Genomic DNA, 21,763 nt, shown 5'->3' on the forward strand with positions numbered 1-21,763 from the left:
ACCAAGAAAATGAAATTTTAATTAAGTGGGTTTTTTAATTTTTTTTTTTTTTTTTTTTTTTTTTTTTTTTTGTTTTGATTTATTCGTTTCTTTTTTTTATTATATTATATCAAATATAATATCTTATTTCAAAAGTAATGTGAATAATTTAAAGTCTACAATATGAACGATTTTACTAATTCTAAAGAAATGATTAAAAATGATATTAGTAAATATAGTTTAGATGAAAAGGAACATAATGATAATGATGAAAAAAGTAGTATAAATATAGAAAAAAAATTAAAGGCTAAAAAAGAAAAAGATACAAATGGAAGCTTTAAAGAATTTTCTAAAGAGAAAGATTCTAGTAGAAAAACTGATGAATCTTTAAAAAGTATTAAAAAAAAAAAGGAAAGAAATTATAATGAAGATGAAAAGAGAAAAAAAGATGAAAATAATAAAAAATATAAAAATTGTGAGGAAAAAAGAAATCATAAGAATGATGAAATTTCCAAAGACGAAAAAATTAGCAATAAAAAAAATATGATAAAAGAAGATAATAAAATGAAAACAAAAGAAAAATTAGATGATATAGAAAAGAAAAATGATAAGAAATTTAAAGGAACTGATTATAAAAAAGATAAAAATTTAACGAATAAAAATTGTACAGAGAAAACGGATATTTATTCTAATGATAGAAATAAATATCATACGAATAATACAGAAAATTGTGGTCTTAATAAAAAATATGAGAAAGAGAAATATGAAACAAAAAAAAGTGAAAAGGAAAAAAATTATAAAAAAGGGAAATATGAAGAAAAAAGAAATAAAAATAAAAGAAGTTATGATTATTCTTCAGATGATAGTTGTATCAAAAAAGAAAATAATTATAAAAAAAGAAAACATGAAGAGAAAAAAAATAAAAAAAATATTGAGTATGTATCAGATGATGATAGCAATTTGGGAAAAGAAAAAAATAATAATAAAAGAAAATGTGAAAAAAAGAAGAAAGATAAAAGAATTAATGATGATCATTTATCAACTCATAATAAAGAAGAAACAGAAGAAGAAAAAAAAAATGAAAATGTTAAAAATGATAATGAAAAGGAAAAAGGTAAAAATGAAGATAAAGAAGAAAATGATGATAAAAATAGTAAACTTAGTAGATTAGAAAGGTTAAAGTTATTTGCAGAAAAAATAAAAAAAGAAGGTAATGAAAAAATAACGAAATGCACTAAATTTACATTAAATACTACTAATAATAATAATAATAATATAAATAAAAAGTGTGACATTGATGTATTTATGCTAAATCAAAAAAATAATGATAGAATAATGATTGAGAAAAATATTTCAGTTGATGAAAATATTTCAAAGAATGAAAATCATGTGACAAATGAAAATGATCATAAGAACATACCAGAAGAAAATGAAGATTCTTTAGAATTATTTATGAAGCAATTAGAAATGGAATACAATGAAGAAGAAAAAGTATGTGTAAATAAAACTATAACATTAGATGAAATTAATAGTTATAATCTATACAAAGATAAATTTGAAAATTTTGAAAATTCAGATAAAAACGAGAAAGATAAAAATAAAGTAAATACAAAAGAAGTAAATAAAAATCAATTAGACAAAATAGATGTAGATAAGGATAAAAAAGATGCGTATAAAGAAGATGATAATAAAGAAGATACAAATAAGGAATACATGAATGAAAAAGATACAAATGAAGAAAATGAGAATAAAGATTACATGAATAAGAAAAATGGAAATGAAAAATATAAGAATAAAGAATACTTGAATAAGGAAGATAGGAATGAAGAAGAGAATATAGAAAAGAAGAGTACCAATGATGAACATTGTAAAAATGATAATGATAGTATCTGTAAGAAAAAAACGGAAAATAATTTAGAAAGAAAAGAAATATCTAATGAAGATAGTGAAACTTTCGATAAACATTTTATTGAAGAACTGAAGAAAAAAACAGAAGAGGATATGAAAAAAAGTAAAGAAAAAGAAAATAAAATAATATTTTCTGATGAAGAAGTAAATGAGTCTGATAAGTCTAATGATGAATTAAGTGATGATAGTGAATTTAATTGTGAAACAAACTCTTTAAAAAAAATTAATAAAAAATTGTTACAAGTCAATCATGAGGAAATAGATTATTTACCTATTAAAAAAAATATATATGTACAAGTTAGTGAAATAACAAATATGAAAGAAAGTGATGTTGAAATGTTTAGAAAAAATAATGGAAATATTATAGTACGTGGAAAAAATTGTCCTCGTCCTGTTCAATATTTTTATCAATGTGGTTTACCTTCAAAAATATTACCAATATTAGAAAAAAAAAATTTTAAAAAGATGTTTAATATTCAAATGCAAACAATACCAGCATTAATGTGTGGAAGAGATATAATAGCAATAGCCGAAACAGGTAGTGGAAAAACTTTATCTTATCTCTTACCATTAATTAGGCATGTTTTACATCAGCACCCTTTAAGAAATAATGATGGACCCATAGCTTTAATTTTAACTCCTACAAGAGAGTTAAGTATACAAGTAAAAAATGAAGCAAAAATATATTGCAAAGCAGTCAACTTAAACATTTTAGCAGTTTACGGTGGTTCAAATATAGGAAAACAATTAAATACTTTGAAAAGAGGTGTGGAAATATTAGTTGGAACCCCTGGACGTATTATTGATATATTAACAATAAGTAATTGCAAAGTTACGAACTTAAATCGAGTTTCTTTTGTTGTTTTAGATGAAGCAGATAGATTACTAGACTTAGGTTTTGAAACACAAATTTACAGTATCTTAAATAATTGTAGAAAAGATAAACAAACAGCTATGATTTCAGCTACTTTTCCAAATTATATACAGAATATGGCGAAAAAATTATTATACAAGCCTATTGAAATAATTGTTGGAGAAAAAGGAAAAACTAATAATAACATTTATCAATTTGTCGAAGTTATGGAAGAATCTAAAAAAATTTTTCGCCTTTTAAAATTATTAGGAGAATGGATTAATTATGGTCTAATTTTAATTTTTGTTAACAAACAATTAGAAGCAGATTTGTTGTATCTAGAATTATTCAAATATGATTATAAAACTCTAGTTCTTCATGGAGGTCAAGATCAGGCAGACCGTGAATTTACTTTACAAAATTTTAAAGATGAACAAAACAAAATTTTAATCGCTACATCAGTCATGGCAAGAGGTATAGATATTAAAAATATTATTCTAGTAATAAATTATGAATGCCCAGATCACATTGAAGATTATATTCATAGGATTGGCAGAACTGGAAGATCTAATAATATAGGATATGCATATACTTTTATTTCTCCAAATGAACATTCAAAAGCATATGATATTTATAATTTAATTAAAAATAATATTTACTATATAAATAAAACAATAGATATGCCACAAGAACTTGAAAAAATGGTTCAAGAATATGCAAATACCAATAGCATAGAGTATAAAAAAAAAGGATATAAAGGTAAAGGATATAAATTTACACCTAATGAAAAATCTAGATTACAAATAGATAAAGCGTTAGCTAAAAAGGAATTAGGTTTAGTAGAAGAGAATAATGAAGATCAAAAAGACTATTATTCATCCGATAACGAAGCTGAGAGCAACTTTAATAATATGAACAATAATTACAATAATAATGCCAATATTAATAATACTAAAAGAAATCTTGGAAGACAAAATATGAGTGAATCTAATATTAATCAACAAAATGAAATAAATAATATAGAATTAGAAATACAGAGAATAAAAATGAATGACAAAATGGATCTATCTTTAAAAGCAAAAAAAATTTTTGAATTAATGAAAAATTACAATTTTGATGCATTACAGAATAGCAATAAAAATATTGATAATAACAAAGAAGAAGAAATAGAAAAAATGGCAGAAAAAGAAGCCTTAAAATCAACTCAAAATATAAAAGATGAGAAAGAAAAACAAATGATGTTTAATAAAATCAAAGAAGATGTTAAAAAAAAATTAATTAATAATAAAAATCAATTAGATATCATGAATGAAAGTATACAAAGAAATATGATTTTAAATATGATCAAATCAAAAAATTTGAAAAAATATTCTCCATATTTACCACATACTTATATAACGGAAGATAATAATATTTTAGAAGAATTTTATATTAATGATTACCCACAACATGTTCGCTTAAAAATTTCTCATCGTGATGTTTTGTCAAGGGTTTCGGACATATCAGGTGCTAGTTGTCAAATAAAAGGACAATATTATAACCCTTCTCAATCAAAAAAAAATACTTTTCTTTTTAATGTAAAGCAGTTACATATAGAAATTACAGCATCTACATACAATCAAGTTCAAATTGCACGAAATGAATTTAATTCACTTATTAATGTTTTTATGCAAAAATGTAATACAAAAAATCAAAAACTCAATACAGGGTATAATGTTTTTCATTAATTTTTTTTTAAATGAAGGATATTTTAAAAAAAAAAAAAAAAAATTTAGACAGATTAATATTATAAAAAGAAAAATATTAAATTTAATAACAAAGATAGTTAATATAACGATATTATAAAAAAAAACAAAAAAAATATAGCATTGCAAATTTATTAGATATTTTAAATTTTTTTTTTTTTTTTTAAGCTTTCTTTATCCATATTTTAAAATTTTTTTTGCTTTTAATCACTTTTCTTTTATATCCTTTTTCCTTTTTGATTTTTCCTTTACATGTATTCATTTTTATATTATGAATAACACTATATTTATATAATTAAAGCTTCATGATTAATAGTATAAATATGTTTTTGATGAATTGTCTTTTTTTTAATATATTTACAATTTTGAATTTTTTCAAGTTCATTTGACAGTTTTTTTAGCTATTTTCATTATAATTCTCATAAAAATATATATATATTTTGTTTTTACATTATTCCTTTTATATTTTTACCAAAAACTTCATAAAACATTATAACTCTATTAAATTTTTTTACATTCTAATAATTTATAAAGTTATTAAAACCTTTATATGTCACAAAAATATAAATACTTTAAAAAATTTTCATTTAGCTATTTTTTTTATTAGATATTTATAATTTTAAGAATTCTTAAAAAGAAAAAAAAAGAGTTTTTCTTTTTTTTTTTTAAAGTATTTCCTATAATATATTATGCGTAAATATCTATATATATTCGTTCTTTTTTAATTTTAAAAATATTTTATATTATGACAAAAAAAAAAAAAAAAAAAAAAAAAAAAAAAAAAAAAAAAATTAAATATACAATATACATATATATTTACATCATAATAGTATGAAAAAAGCACAAAAACAAAAGAATGTTAATAAAAAAATTCATAGAAAAGTATCAATTTTTTATATAATATATGATTATTTATAATTAAAATAACTAATAAAAATAAATAAATAAATAAATATATATATACATATATATATATATATATCAAACCATTAAAACATAATATTATATTAAATGAATGTGTGTTATATAATAAATATTTTAATATTTGTATATGTTCATTTAACAATTCAAAATTTTATGAATTTTACAATTAGTAGAATTTAAAAAAAACACATACATATATATATATATATATAAATTATTCATTTTGTCATTTTTTTATAAGTTATAATAAATATTTAAAAATAACATATTAAATAAGTAGTTAAACGTTTCCTTTATTCCTCAAATTCTTGTGTATTCATTTTGTCATATATCCCTTCATTTTTATCAATGTTATCATTTAACATATCAAAATTATCATCTGTATTCTCATCTAAACTTGTTGAAAAATCATTTTTATTTAAATTGCCATTAGAATTACTTTGGTTTGGTATAATATCATTACTATTATTTATATTATTTATATTATGATTTATATCATTATTATTTATATTTTGATTATCAATCGGTTGTCCTTGAGGAGCATTTCTATTTATAAAATTTCTCCTATCATCTAAAAATATTAAATCACTTTTATTATATGATAAAACTACTTCTGTTATTTGCTTTGGTTGATTATTTAAATCATTACCAAACCATCTTCTAGTGTGCAATGATCCTTGCAAATAAACTCTTCTTCCTTTTCTTAAATATTTATCCACCAATTCTACTAAATTTTGATCGTATACTACTATTCTATGCCAATCAGTTTTTGATTTTAATTCATTAGTATTTCTATCTCTCCAAAATTCATTAGTAGCTAAACTAAATGTTGCTACTTTATCTCCTCCATTTAAAATTTTTATATCTGGTTCACACCCTACGCGACCAATTAATGTTATTTTATTTAAAGATTTTTCATTTATAAATGGTCTACTACTAAAATATTTTTTATTTTCATAGTTATAATCATTCTGTAAATTAATTTTTATCAAATTAATTTTTTTATTTCTTATTATTCTTTTGTTTAAAATATTATTTAAGCTGTGATTTTTTACAACACCCGTATATCCATTTAGTTTTAAAAGATAATTTAAATATATTATACTTACCAAAAATAAAAATTTCATTATTTTATCTAGTATATATATTAAATATATAGTAGTAATTTGAAAGATACAAAGATGGGAGAAAAAAAAAAAATAGATATATTAATTATAAATAAACTCTATTTTATATCATTATTTTTCTTCATTTATAATTTTTCTTTGTATTATTTTTTTCTTTAAAATTATATTTTATTTCATTAAAAGATTATAAAAAGGATTATGAAAAAAAAAAAAAAAAAAAAAAAAAAATTGATTATTAAGTATTTTACTCATGAATAAGCATTTAAAATAAATAAAATAAAGCAGTTCAAAACAACAATCAATTTTATTTTAAAAGTTCGTTAAAATTTAAAAAGTAAAATAAATGATAATATTATTTTCCTTCAATTGTTTTTCTTTTTTTGTATAATACCTTTTTTAATTTTTGTTCATTTTTTTTTATAGATTTAATTCATATTCTTATTTATTTTATATATATATATTCACTTAAGTATATATTGGTTAATTTATATATTTGATTAGTTTCTTATTCATTTCCTTTATATTTAATATATATATATATATATATATTTTTTTTTTTTTTTTTTTTTTTTTTTTTTTTTTCCCCATGTATTTTTGAAATTAGAGAAAAAGCCTTAATATTCCATATCATCTTTATTTTTTTAATTTGTATTTATTTTGATCAAAATTCAAAATTTCTCTTATTAAACAATTATTATCTTTTTCCTAAAAACCTAAGTATACCCTTTTTATTAATTTTTAAAAGTTCTTTTTTGTAGAATATGAAACTCAAAATTTTTTTTTGCAATACTTTCATTTTTATATGACATTCTCTTTAAAAAAAGAAAATTTTTCTAATGTAATATGATGATATGACTACTCATTAATTTTACCTTTACTCTTTTAAGGGTGTATTTAAACCGTTCTAAAATATACATTTTTCTAAATTTTTTATATAACATTCAGATTTATAAAATATTACTGCACTAATAAAAATTCTTTCTCTTTTTTTTTTTTTTTTTTTTTTTTTTTTTTTTTTCTATACACACTGTTGTCGAATTAGCTATTTTTATTGATAATTAGAAAATTTTATTTATATTTCAAAAATTCATATTTATATAGAATTATTAATTTATGATATAAATTTAATATTTTTTATTATACATACTAAATCATTTTGTAATGTTACATGTTATTATGTTAATTATAAATTTATCCTTTTCTATTTTGTATTAGTTTTTTATACAAGAATAGGATTTTTATAGATGTTTTGTACTTCTATTCATTTTAAACATATTTATTTATTTTTTTTCTTTTTGTTATTTATGTAAATTCATTTATTTTTTACTTTACTATTTTTATCGACACATTTAAATTTTAACAATGTATATTACTTTTTCATTTTTTTTCTTAATACATTGTTTTCTTATTTATAATATAAAAAATTTACTTTTTTTTTTTTTAGAGTAACTTAATATTTTTTTTTCTTTTTTTTCACCTCTCTTTTTTTAATATTTTCAAGCTATTTTTTTTTCTAGAATATATAAGTTCTCTTCATGTATAACAAAAAATTTCAAATTTATATTTGACAAATAAAAAGTAGAATAGATCAAAAAGAAACAATATATATATATATATATATATATATTTTTTTTTTTTTTTAAATAGCTGCAAAGGAGTGCAAATATATTTTTTAAAATAAAAAAGAGTTAAGAAAAGAAAAAAAGAATATTTATCTTGTTCTAATGCTTGTATTAAATAAATTCTTAAAGTGATATTTTACATACATATAAAGAAGAGACTATTTTATGAATATTAAAAATATGTAAAAAAAGTTTTATAATTTTTTTTGTTAAACTTTTTTATGCTTTTATTAAATATCTACAAAAATAAATATATATATGCATATACATATTTATATTTCTTTTATCTTGTTTTCTTTTTTAATTTTATTTTTACAGTAGTCCACTTTTTTATATGTAATTACACTTTAGAAAAAAAAGACAAATTATGTGCATAATTTAAATAATTTCAAAGATAACCAATCTTCTGCTAATTTTTTCTTAATATTTATTTAAAATACTATTTATTTATAATGTTCTTATTTAAAATACTAATCATTTATAATGTTGATCTTTTAAACTTTTATTTTTAAAAAGAAAAAAAAAAAAAAAAAAAAGTGCGTTTCACTATATACGCACAAAAAATAATGTATTTTTTTTTTTTTTTTTTTTTTTTTTTTTTGAGAATACAACCAATTTATAAATTTTTTTTTAGAAATTTTTAAATAAAAATTTAAAAAAAGATATATATATATATATTTAATATGAAAATATATTATTTTTTTTTTGTTTTAAAAGATAATTTTTTATAAAAAATAAAATGCATATGTAGCATCNATTTTTTTTTTTTTTTTTTTTTTTTTTTTTTGAGAATACAACCAATTTATAAATTTTTTTTTAGAAATTTTTAAATAAAAATTTAAAAAAAGATATATATATATATATTTAATATGAAAATATATTATTTTTTTTTTGTTTTAAAAGATAATTTTTTATAAAAAATAAAATGCATATGTAGCATCCTTTTTAGGGCTCATTGTATCTATTGGTTCTTTTTTTTGTATTAGTAGCAACCATTATAAAAAAAAAATTTTAATCATATTTACATGTATATATGAATATATAATTTTAAATGATTTATAAAGTAAATGTTAAAAAAAAAAAAATATAATTATATTTTTTCTTGTTTAATTCTTTTTTTTTTTTTTTTTAATTTTTTCTCTTAATTCTTTTTTGTTTATATTGTAAAAGTTCAAAGTGTTTGATATGCAAATATTTTTTAATAAAATATTAATGTGTAAAAATTTTTTTATAAAGAATTCCATTTTATTACATATTTTTTATATGTTAAAAACATTTAATTTTTTATTAATAGAATACATATAAGGAAAGTAAGAATAAATTATTATTTTTTATATAAATGCATACATTTGTAAAAATTTAAAATGAGTATACATAATAATATAGCAGAATTAGTCAAAAATAAAAAGGAGATAATAAAGGAAGAAAAAAAAAGACAAAGAGCAAAAAGTTGTGCTTGTGCAAATTCTGTTAGTGAAGATAATAATAATGTTTTAGATAAAAATTTGTTAATTAATAATTTTCTGAATTCACAAAAAATTATAAAAGAAATTCAACAATTAAATAATGTCTCACTAAGAACAGCAACTTATCTGTTAAATGTTGAAATAAAAAAAATAGAAAAAATAAAACAATGTATAAAATGGAAAAATGTTCCTTATATTTATCAAAAATCAGCTGATGAAATATTATTAAAGAAAAATGAATATATGAAAAAATTACAAGAAAAAATCAATGAAAAGAAAAAAAAAAACAGAAAATGTGGTATTACTAAAGAAAAGGGAGATATTAGTACATTTCGCTCTAAAAGTGTTTTTGATGAAAAAAAAAAAAAAAATAATAATAAAAATAATAATAATAATAATAATAATAATACAGTTATTAATAATGAAAGCTTACGTGTTTGTTCTGTACAAAATACAAAAAATGTTTCTGCACGAAAACTCAAAAAAACAGAAAAACATGATGAAAAAAAAAACGAAAAAATAGAAATTAAAGAATTTTCTTTGAAAACATATAAAGGAGAAGAATTGATAAATATAGATAATATAAAAATGGAAAACAGAAATGTACAAAATAATTATAAAGATAATGAAAAAATAATAAATTATGAAGGATGTTGTTATGCAAATAATAATAGTGTAAATGAAAATTATTTTTATTATTATGATGATGAAAAGGATAAAGTTAGTGATGAATATAAAAATGAGAGTTTATTATGTTGTTTAAGAGAAAAAAATAAAAATGAAGAAGATAACAATGTAATAAATGATGAATCATTTGTTAATAAGATGCCACATAATTGTAGAATAAATGATCATAATTGCTTTTTAATTAGCAATATAAATGATCAAAATAAAAAAGGATGCACCAATTTATATGATTTTTCTTATAGAAATAACTTAAATAATATAATAGACATAAAAAGAAAAACAGCAATGTGTGTAGATAATGAGTATTCTAATTTGAAAATTTCAGAAGAAAAAAAAACAAAAAAGACAATCCCTAATTTTGAAAGACACACTGTTTCTTCATTTATTAAAAATTTGAGTACTCATAAAACACTACAAGAAAAAAATTATAGTGAAAAAATGAATAAGAAAAATAAAAAAAATACAATTAATTCTTCCAAGAGAGCATTATCTGCTTGCAATTACTCAACAAAGAGTAAGATAAATAAATTAAATATATTAAAATCAAAAAATGTTAAAGAAGAGATAGATAAAAATAACCAAAATAATAATAACGAAATTAGTGAAAATGAACAAGCGTTTGAGAAGTTATGGAATTTTGTAATTAATAGTCCAGATGCAGGAAGAAATAAAAATATTTCGTTAAACAAAAAAGTTGACTTATTTAATATAGATTCACTAAATGAAGATTACTCTTGGGTAAATAATTTAAGAAATTATAGTAATTCTGAAAATAAAAAATTAAAAAAATTACAAATGAAAAACAATTTTCGAAATTCCTATTCAAAAATATCATGTCGAAATAAAGTTATATATAATAATAAAAATAAAGAAAATGAATTTAATAATAATTTTTTAAATAAAAAATTTGGTACACATTTGACTAATGATAATTTAACAAAAGATAAAAATATACATTTATATAATAGTATTTTTTGTTGTAAAAATGATTATTATGATAAAATAGATGATAAAGAAATGAATAATGATAAATATTTTCTTTACGTTAATAAAGATTATAACAATGATGAGAATTGTAACTTTCATAATAAATATATGAATAATTATATAAATAATGAAGGAAAAAAAGTAGTTAAAGAAAATTATAAAACGAAAAAATTTCTAGAACAAGAAGAAAAAATTCCCTTAGATAAAATTAAAGAACGAAAAACTTATGGTAGAACAGAAGATAATAATAATAATAATATGAATATTCTAGAAGGAAAAAAAGTTTATTATATGAATGAAAATATTCCCAATAATTTTAAAATATTAATAAATGGGACAAATGGAAATGTTATAGAGTATAATGGAAACAAAGTTGAATCAAGATTTGATGTCATAAAAAAAAAAGAAATTATACAAGAAAAAACAGACCAAGAAAATCCAATTTTATGTGGTTATATTAACAATGTGTTTAATGATTGTAAAGAAAATGATAATTATATAAATATAAGATCAAACAATGATAATATTTCTAAATGTATTAAATTAAAAAATAATCAAGAAAATACTTTTCTTAATAATGAATTAAATAATCATAAAACTATAAATTTAAGAGTTAAATGCATGAATAATTCAAATCAAAACTTATGTAATAATGTTAATAACAGTAATTTACATAATGTCAATAACGATAATTACATATATAATAATAATGTTGATGGTAGTTTATCAAATATTAACAACAGAGATAAAAACTCCCTTTTTAATAGATTAAAAAATAAGATTTCTTGTCAGTATTCAAAAAATAATAGTATTGAAGATAATTGTGATACTTTAAGCATAAAAGAAAAAATAAAAACAGATGAAAATGCCAATAATTACGAAGATATATGTAATAGAAATGATAGCATAAGGGAAAAAAATGAAAATTTAGGCGAAATGGATATAGAAGATAATCATTGCTTTAAAACATTATGTGTTTATAATAACTTTATTCTAAAAAAACAATGTAATGAAGACGAAAATAATGAAGTGAACTCTTGTACTGAAGAAAAAGAATTAGGAGTAAATGAAACAAAAAAAAAGAAATTAAATAAACAAAAAAAAAGGAATTCTAATAAAATCTCAAATAAAGATAGCATGGAAGATAGTACAAGATCCGATATGACATATTATAATAGCGATTCTTTTGATAGTTCTCAAAAATTAAAACATTTTTGTTGCATAAGTGAAAGATATAATGAAAGTAAAAATGAAGATAAAGATAATGAGGAAACTCCTAAATATAATAAAGTAAGATATAGTTGTAATACAGATACAACTAAAAAAGGTAGTATCATTAATGAAAAGGATATATATAGTGTATCTAAAGAAATTCATAATGATATGCCTATTCTGAAATGTAAAAATTTAAATGAAATACTTCATAAAAATTGTAATCTAAATTTTAATAAAAATATGGACTTAAATTATGAAGAGGATAATAAAAACAATGAAATTTCTAAAATTGAATATGTAAAACCAGTTTATGATAATATAGATTTTAAAAATGGTAAAATAATAGAAATGAATAGAAAATCATCTAATTTTACTTGCTTTTCTTTAAATAATAATATAAATAATGAGAAAATTTCTTCATCTTTAGATAATTATGTAAAGATAAAAGATAAAATTCTTATACCAAAACTTAAATTAGATAAAATTCAAAATAAAAATGGACAAAATTTTAATTCTTATGAGATCCAAGAAGTTTACGCACTAAATGAAAGTAATTCTAATAAAAATAATTTAAATAAAAATGATTTAAAAAAGAAAAATTATACAGAAAATGGTTTTTTCAATATAAATCCTAAATGTTGTTATTCTTTTGTAAATTGTAATAATACTAATAATAATAACTTTGCTATCAATAATTTTGTTAATAATGATGAATTTTCTGAATATAATCTTCATAATAGTAATTCACTTAATTTTGAAAGTAAATATTTAGAAGTTCCATATAATTCGAAAAATTTGAGTGAAAGCAAAGTTAGGAACTTTTCTAATATAAATAATAAAGATGTTATTAAAAAAAATATATATTATAACAATATACCTAAAGAAGGAAAAGAAAAAAATTTAAGATCATTAACAGTTGACTGTAATTATTATAAACCTAATACCATATGTGGATTAAATAATTTAGAAAGAAATTCAATAGTTATGAACAACTTTACTTCTAATCAAATGCATCTAAGTAAAAATAAAAATGAAAACACATCTTTAAATTATGCAATTACTAAAAATGTTTTCAATAATAGATGTACAAGTCACATAGTAAACAAAACCTCTGGTCATCATTCAAAAAGAAAATTCTTTTTAAACGATTATGAGGATTTAAGATGTGATGCTGGAAATTGTCAAAGTATTAAACCAAATTTGAATTGCATTAAAATAAATGATATGACTAATAGAGGTAATCAATTTTTACAAAATAAACATTCCAGTAATTGTGTAGATATTTATGTTTATTCAAATAATTTAAAGAATATAAATATAAGTGATAATAAAAAGGATAATTTTCAAGTAAAAAATAAAAAAACAAATATAGATGATAATATTAATAATAATAATAATAATTATTTTGATGATAATAATAACGATGACAATAATAATAATGACAACAATAATAATAATAATAATAATGACAACAATAATAATAATAATAATAATAATGACAACAATAATAATAATAATAATAATAATAATAATAATAATGACAACAATAATAATAATAATAATGACAACAATAATAATAATAATAATAATAGTAATAATAATAATAACAACAATAATAATGACAACAATAATAATAATAATAATAATGACAACAATAATAATAATAATAATAATAATAACAACAACAACAACAACAATAATAATAATAATAATAATAGTAATAATAATGAAAATAACAACAATAATAATAATAATAATAATAATAACAACAACAACAACAACAATAATAATAATAATAATAATAGTAATAATAATGAAAATAACAACAATAATAATAATAAACTTCACAAAAATAATTACAATAGTAACAGTAAAAATAATAGTAGTTGTGTATATAATAGATCTAGTAGTTATAATATTAGACAAAACAATAGTTCAATAAAATCCTATACAAGTAAATTTCTAAATTTTTTTAGAAAAAGTAATAATAAAGATGAAACAAAAATTAATAATAAAAGTAAATTAGAAAATAAAGTAAATAGATTGAATTCAAATTATACCAGAAATAAAATTATAAATATTTCATCTTTTACAAAAAATAACTTTCAAAATATTAACACATATAACTCTATAAATAATTTAAATTATCTAAATAATAATAAAAATAATTTTATTCCTGTATTTAAAGATAACTTTATTCCTCCAACTATGACTTTTATTAGAAATTCAAAAAAAAAAGAAAGAAGTAAAACTACTCCATTAAACAAAAATAGCTTTCTTTCAGTAAATAATTCACGACATAATGCATTAGTTGATTATAAAATTGATTCTCAAATTTCAAATTTTAATTTATTAGAAAAAAGAAAGACATGTAATTTTTCATCAGTTCCATGTGACAATAATAATTTATATAATTCATATCAAAATGGGATATCTAGTAAGATGAATTTAAATATAAATGATTTTAGTAATCTTACAAATAAAAAAACAAATAATAATTATAATGAGAAAATAGCACATGGAGAAGTTAAAATAGGTTATATTGAGGATAATTGTAATACAAACTCTAATAAATATAATTATGTGGATAAAGAGAATATATTAAAAGATATTTCACTAAATAATCTAAATTATTGTAATGAAAATGATATATTGTTTAATAAAAGGAACTATCATAACATTTCTCCAACTAAACAAAATGAAATAAAATATTATGATGCTAATAATGATAATAACAATAATGCTTCAAATTTATTTGAAAAAAATGTAAATAATAATGTTTTTTATAATAATAATAATAATAATAATATTGGTTATCATGATATTAACCAAAATAATTTTACAATAAGTAACAATGATAATTTTTTATGTAAAAATAACAATAATGAAAATTATAAAATAGATAAAAATACTTTAGATAAAAACAAAAATGAAACATATTCTGATCAATATTCAACAGATATATCAGACAGAATTTCTGTAAATCATTCAGGTAGGTTATCAAAAAATGAAAAACAAATGGATGATCAAAATGTATATGAGAAAAGTAATTTTCAGACTAATATGCCTAATGAGATATACTGTGGATATGCAAGGGAACAAACTTTTAATGAAATTTTTAAAAATCCAGGTATCTTATATAATAAAGATACTAATGAAAAAAATATCAATCAAATAATTTATAATGAATTACATCCTATTACGAAATTAAATGGAGAATATAAAAATAACATGTATATAAATAAAGAAATATGTGGAAGTAATTCCATAGATAAATTACATAAAAATGAATTATTTACACAAAATACAAAAGATCATTTAATTTATAAAGAGCTTGAAAGCTTTCATATACCAGTTAAAGAAAATATATTGAATAATCAAATTTTAAAAAATGAAAATTCAAATTATCAATCAAATTATGCAAAAAATTTTGCCTTTAATGTTAAAGGAAATCAGAAAATTAATAAAAATTTAGAACAAAATTTTGATATAATAGAGGAGAATAATCAAGGAGTCAATGGAAATAAATATGTAAAAATAGATGAAGTAGATGGAAAAAAAGATAATAAATTATATATAAATGATGAAATTTATCCAAAAATTGAGAAAGAAAATGAAAGAATAAATGAAAAAATTGAAGATAATGAAGAAGAAAAAAATAGTGAAGTTGTAAATGAATATGAAGAAGTAAAAGAAAAGAAACATATGATGATAAAAAAGGAAGAGAAGGAAGAAGAAAATAAAGAGGAAGAAGTAGAGGAAGAAGAAGATGAAGAGGAAGAAGAGGAAGAAGAGGAAGAAGAGGAAGAAGAAGAAGAGGAAGAAGAAGAAGAAGAGGAAGAAGAAGATGAAGAGGAAGTAGAGGAAGATGAAGAGGAAGAAGAGGAAGTAGAGGAAGAAGAAGAAGAGGAAGAAGAAGGTGAAGAAGAAGAAGAGGAAGAAGAAGTAGAGGAAGAAGAAGAAGAGGAAGAAGAAGTAGAGGAAGAAGAAGTAGAGGAAGAAGAAGATGAAGATGAAGAAGAGGAAGAAGAAGATGAAGATGAAGAAGAAGAGGAAGAAGAAGATGAAGATGAAGAAGAAGAGGAAGAAGAAGAAGTAGATGAAGATGGAGTAAAAGAAGAAAAAAATAAAGCTAATAATAGCGTTAATATTAATAAAAATAAAATCCCTTTTTGTAAGAAATCTATAGTAAACGAGAAAGAATTAAAAAATATCAACAAAATAGATGATTTGCTAAATGTAAAATTAGAAAAGAATATGTATAATTCAATAAAATTAACCAATTTTGATAATTCAAAAGATGATAATTTAGATGAATCATTATGTAAAAATAATAACATATTCAAATTTCCTACAAGGAAAGATATAAACAGTAAAGAAAAAATAATAAAAACATATGAAGACATAGTTGAAAATAAAATAATACCTTTAATTAATTCAGAGGTTAAAAATGTAATACAAGAAAAATTATTAAGTAAAAAGGATATAATCGTAAACAATTCAGATAAAAATTATGATTCACTTAATTATACGAACTCTTCACAAAATAATGCATCTATGGAAAAAACGTGTGATAATTCGGAAACAAAACACTCAAAAAATAATATAGATACTCAAGAAAATTATGATCCCAATTACTATATGAATAGAATTCCATCTTCTATTAATGAGAATAAAAAAGAAAAAGTAAGTACTTTAATAAAAAACTCAAAAAAAAGTTTAAATTCTCCTTATAGTCGTTTAAGTAGTACAAATAATAAAAATTTTCTATCTACACCAGTACCAAATGGAAATTATTCTTCACGAATTTTTTCTTTTGATAAAAAAAAAGAAAACAATTTAAATACTATTGACAAGAAAAATAATATAAATAAAGAAAAAGATGATATATCACTCAAATATAAAAATATGGATAATTTCAGTAAAAATTCATTATCTAATGCAGTTTTAAGTAGTAATGTTAGTGATAACTATACAAATTTAACACACAAAAATCTGGATGAAATCGAAAAGCAAATAATACGTAGCAAAAGAAACAATGAAGATTTAAAAAAGAAACTACAAGAACAAATAATTATACAACAAGGACTTTTAAAAATAAAGGAACAGCAACAGATTTATATAGAAATGTTGAAACAAAATGAAATGGAGAAGCAAAAAGAAAAGACTTATATTAAAAACATATAATGAAAGACATTTTTTTCTATTATATATTAAAAAAAAAAATTAAAACATAATTGTTTTAATTCAATTTTTTTTTTTTTTTTTTTAATACTTCAAATTGTATATTTATTGTGACAATAAGTTTTTATTATTATATTTTTATTTATTTTTTATTTTTTAATCCTACTTTTTTTATTATTTTCCATTACTGCTAATCAGCAGATAAATATAATGATTTATAATCTTTTAAAAAAAAGAAAAAAGCAGCAAAATTTTTATTTTTTTTTTTTTTGTATATTTTTCTTAAAATTTTTTTTTTTTTATTGTATTATTTTTTCACACTTTTTTTTGGAAAAAATATAATATTACAAAATCACCTTTGGGCTTTTTCTTTAATTTTTTTTTGTGAACTTTTAACATATATAAAAAAAAATATAAATTTTTTAAAATTATATATTAATTAAAATTTTTTAAGTATTATAAACAAATTTTTTTTTAAAAAATTATATAAATACAAAATGAAAAATTATAAAAGACTTTTAAAAATGAAAAAATGGGATGAAAAAAGGAACCATCAGAACTTTTGCATTAAGATAAATATTTTTATTCCAGTATAAAGAAGAATAAAATAAAATAAAAATCACTATTTTATTGCATATTCCTTCATCAAAATCTTTTTTATTTTAAATATATATTAAATAAATCATTTTTTTTTTTTTTTTTGAATGTATATTTTATATACTTTTTATTTTTTTAAAGTTTCCTTAATATCACAATTTTTCCTTTTCCTCTTAAATATATTGATCCACTTTTTTTTCAAAGTTAAGTTAAATCAACACCACCATCTGCTGTTAATTCTACATTGGGTTCTACATTTAATTTTGATTTTATAATATAAAGAAAATGAACTTTCCAATTGTCTAATTTTGTTATACGATCATATTCATGAACTATTTCCTCAAAGTATTCTATATTTTGTTCTGTAACTGCTTCAATTATATCATCCAAGAACTTTTTCTCTCTTGAATTCAAAAAACGTGGATCATTCATACAATATTTATCTATTGAAATTTTTGCATTAACTAAATCACCTATTACAATATGTAATATTCCTGCCTTTATATAATAATCTCTTGCACCATATTGTAAAAGTGTACTTTTTAATGCTTTTTCTGCTTCTTTTTCAAATATCTGAAACAATATATATATATATATATGAATTATTATATACTATTTGTGCTTTTTTTTTTTTTTTTTTTTTTTTTTTTTTAAATTTTTTTTTTTTTTTTTTTTTTTTTTTTTTTTTTTTTTTTTTTTTTTTTTTTTTTTTTTTTTTTTTTTTTTTTTTTTTTTTTTTTTATACAGATATAGCTTCTTCATATTCATGATTGTATTGAGAATTTAACTCAGCATATTTTACAATACACTGAGTATAAACAGATCTAAAAAAAAAAAAAAAATAAGTATATATTAAAAAATTCAAACATTAACAAGTTACTTTATGCAATTTTTTTTTTCTTTTCTCATTTATTTTATTTGTTTCCTTTTATAGTAATTAATTATTACTTTGAATATTCGTCCATTTCAAAATAATATGCTGCTTTTTTATAATATTTAGATGCGTTATCATATTCACATAAATCTTCATAGATTTCTGCGATATTCTTCTCACATTTTCCACAATTAGAAAATCGTCCAAGTGTTGCATACAAATTAACTGATTCTTCAATATATTTTATAGCTTCTAAATTAAAAAAAAAAAAAAATAATAAATTAATGTAATAATAATAATAATAATAATAATAGTACTAATGTTAAAATAAATATATATATTTAATAAGTATAATCATATTAATAATAAATAAAACTCTACTAACCCAATTTATCATATTTTTTCGCTATGTTTCCTGCTTCTAAATATGCATTAGCACAATAACTAGTTTCATTATTTTTTTTATGTAAATTTGCATTTTTTAAAATACACGAACAGGCTTCCTTCCCTAAAAGATATTTTAAGAAATAATATAAATAAATAAATAAATATATAATAACATTCAATCGAACTTTATAAAATAAAAACACACATCAAAATATAATAAAAAATTTACATAATTATACAAATATTTCTCATATTTAATACACATTAATTAATATTGTTATATTAAATCATTAATATTTAAATACATTTTCATATTTATTTATAAAAAAAATTTAACATTTATGAGATAATTTATATTTATTTGCAGCCATATTATAACAATTTATAATTTCATCTGTATTATCATTTCCAAAAAAAGAAGCAAAAAAACCTTTCTTCTTCAATTGTTCTGCTTTTTTTTCAAGTTCTTTTGCTTCGTATTCCATTTTCAAAATTGAACATATATAATGATTAAAAAGATATATATATATATATAATTATAATATTATCAAAAATAAATGATAAAAAATTATATAAATAGAAAATAAAATTTTATCCTAATTACAATCTATCATTTATTTTTATATTATATATATATATATATATGTATCTTTATTTTCTTTTTAATTTACATGATAATATATATATATATATATTTTTCTCTTTATAAATATATATTATTTTAATATACTTTTTTATATTTTACACTAACATTCTTTTTGAAATGTAAGTAGTTATATTTTTCTTATTTTTTTTTTTATTTTACATCCTTTTTTTGTATTTTTCACTTTTATATTTTTTTTTTTTTTTAATATTATGTAAATATATCTATAAATTCTTGTTCTTTTTAAAATAAAAACATTTTCATTTTTCAGATAATTTATGTATAAAAAATTTTTTCTTTTTATTTTTTATTAAAATAATATTACAAAAATATATAAATTTATCATCTTTTTTTCATTTAAGATATATTTAAAATAAATCTAATGAATCAACTAAAAAAGTATGCTATAAAGTATTTTATATATTACGAATATATATATATATGTATGTAAATTTAGAATAATTTTCTAAACATAATTTAAAATTAAAATAATGAAACTTTTCTTATTTTTTAAAGAAAATAAAATTCCTATTAATAAGAATTATATAGTTATCAACTTAAATTACAATGAACACAACCTAAGATAATGTAAATTAAATTCACCATTCTGATATTTTATTTTAAATTTTTTTTTTTTTTGTTTTAAAATAGTAATACAAAATAGTTTTTATTATTAAGAATAAGAGATTCTAATAATAAAAAATAGTAATTGTAAAATTACATAAAAATAAATGTAAAAAAGAAGAAAATTTTTTTTTAAATAAAAATCAAAATCCATTTTTTTCATTTATTATTCAGAGATATTCAGGTCTTTTTTTTTTTTTTTTTTTTTTTTTTTTTTTTTTATTGGAAAATAGAATAATTTACTCAGGAACATTTATGAAAATCTATTTAAAAAAAATTAGGAATATAATATATCTTTTAAAAACAAATTAGAAATATAAAAAGAACAAAAAAGTAAAATAAATCTTATGTATTTATAATAAAAACTTTTGAAATTTTGTAAAAGATAAATGTGTTTGCATTTCCGATAGTATATATATGATTAGTAAATGAACATTATAAATATTTCTTTATGATATTTTTATTTTTTATTTTATTTTGCAAACATATACACTATATTTATCTTTAAACTTCTAAAATCTATTGCATTTTTATTTTTTTTTTATTTTATATGTATACGTTGCTATTTTTTCATTTATCATTTTTATTCTAATAATAACTTTTATTCTTTTTTAAATGTTTAATTTGAAAAAAGGAAAAATAAGTACATAAATAAAAAATTAAGTTCATATTAATTTTATAATAGAAAAAATATGATTCAAAAAGTATCTTTACAAAAAAAAAAAAAAAAAAAAAAAAAAAAAATATATGTATATATAAACTTTCATTATACTTTTAAAATGAATAATTTATTTAATTAAAAAATTTGTTTTTGTTTTTCTATTTTAAAAAAAAAAATCACATTTGATCAATTAGTTTAGGTATATTATATATATATATATATATATATATATATATCATTATTTTTTATTTTTAAATAATCTTTGATATTCTTTTTCGCT

The 21,763-nt window shown here is 18.4% G+C and overlaps 4 protein-coding genes across 4 annotated transcripts; 2 read left to right on the forward strand and 2 right to left on the reverse strand.

The window, feature by feature from the left end:
• Nucleotides 1-162: 162 nt before the first annotated feature.
• Nucleotides 163-4,467, forward strand: PRP5 (pre-mRNA-processing ATP-dependent RNA helicase PRP5, putative; the record flags this gene model as incomplete). Its single annotated transcript, XM_028674294.1, has 1 exon — nucleotides 163-4,467. The coding sequence occupies one exon, from the start codon at nucleotides 163-165 to the stop codon at nucleotides 4,465-4,467; it is 4,305 nt and encodes a 1,434-aa protein (XP_028530662.1).
• A 1,235-nt stretch (nucleotides 4,468-5,702) lies between these two features.
• SSB (single-stranded DNA-binding protein, putative) lies at nucleotides 5,703-6,536 on the reverse strand (the record flags this gene model as incomplete). The annotated part of the gene is made up of 1 exon (XM_028674295.1): nucleotides 5,703-6,536. One exon carries the CDS (start codon nucleotides 6,534-6,536, stop codon nucleotides 5,703-5,705), a length of 834 nt encoding a protein of 277 aa, XP_028530663.1.
• Nucleotides 6,537-9,522: 2,986 nt separating this feature from the next.
• PGAL8A_00030000 (conserved Plasmodium protein, unknown function) lies at nucleotides 9,523-17,700 on the forward strand (the record flags this gene model as incomplete). Its single annotated transcript, XM_028674296.1, has 1 exon — nucleotides 9,523-17,700. One exon carries the CDS (start codon nucleotides 9,523-9,525, stop codon nucleotides 17,698-17,700), a length of 8,178 nt encoding a protein of 2,725 aa, XP_028530664.1.
• A 798-nt stretch (nucleotides 17,701-18,498) lies between these two features.
• PGAL8A_00030100 (SNAP protein (soluble N-ethylmaleimide-sensitive factor attachment protein), putative) lies at nucleotides 18,499-20,040 on the reverse strand (the record flags this gene model as incomplete). The annotated part of the gene is made up of 5 exons (XM_028674297.1): nucleotides 18,499-18,867; nucleotides 19,040-19,118; nucleotides 19,243-19,420; nucleotides 19,554-19,676; nucleotides 19,893-20,040. The coding sequence occupies 5 exons, from the start codon at nucleotides 20,038-20,040 to the stop codon at nucleotides 18,499-18,501; spliced, it is 897 nt and encodes a 298-aa protein (XP_028530665.1).
• Between the last annotated feature and the right edge of the window lie 1,723 nt (nucleotides 20,041-21,763).

This window comes from Plasmodium gallinaceum (genome assembly GCF_900005855.1).
Source record: "Plasmodium gallinaceum strain 8A genome assembly, contig: PGAL8A_v1_21, whole genome shotgun sequence".
Lineage (NCBI taxonomy): Eukaryota > Apicomplexa > Aconoidasida > Haemosporida > Plasmodiidae > Plasmodium > Plasmodium gallinaceum.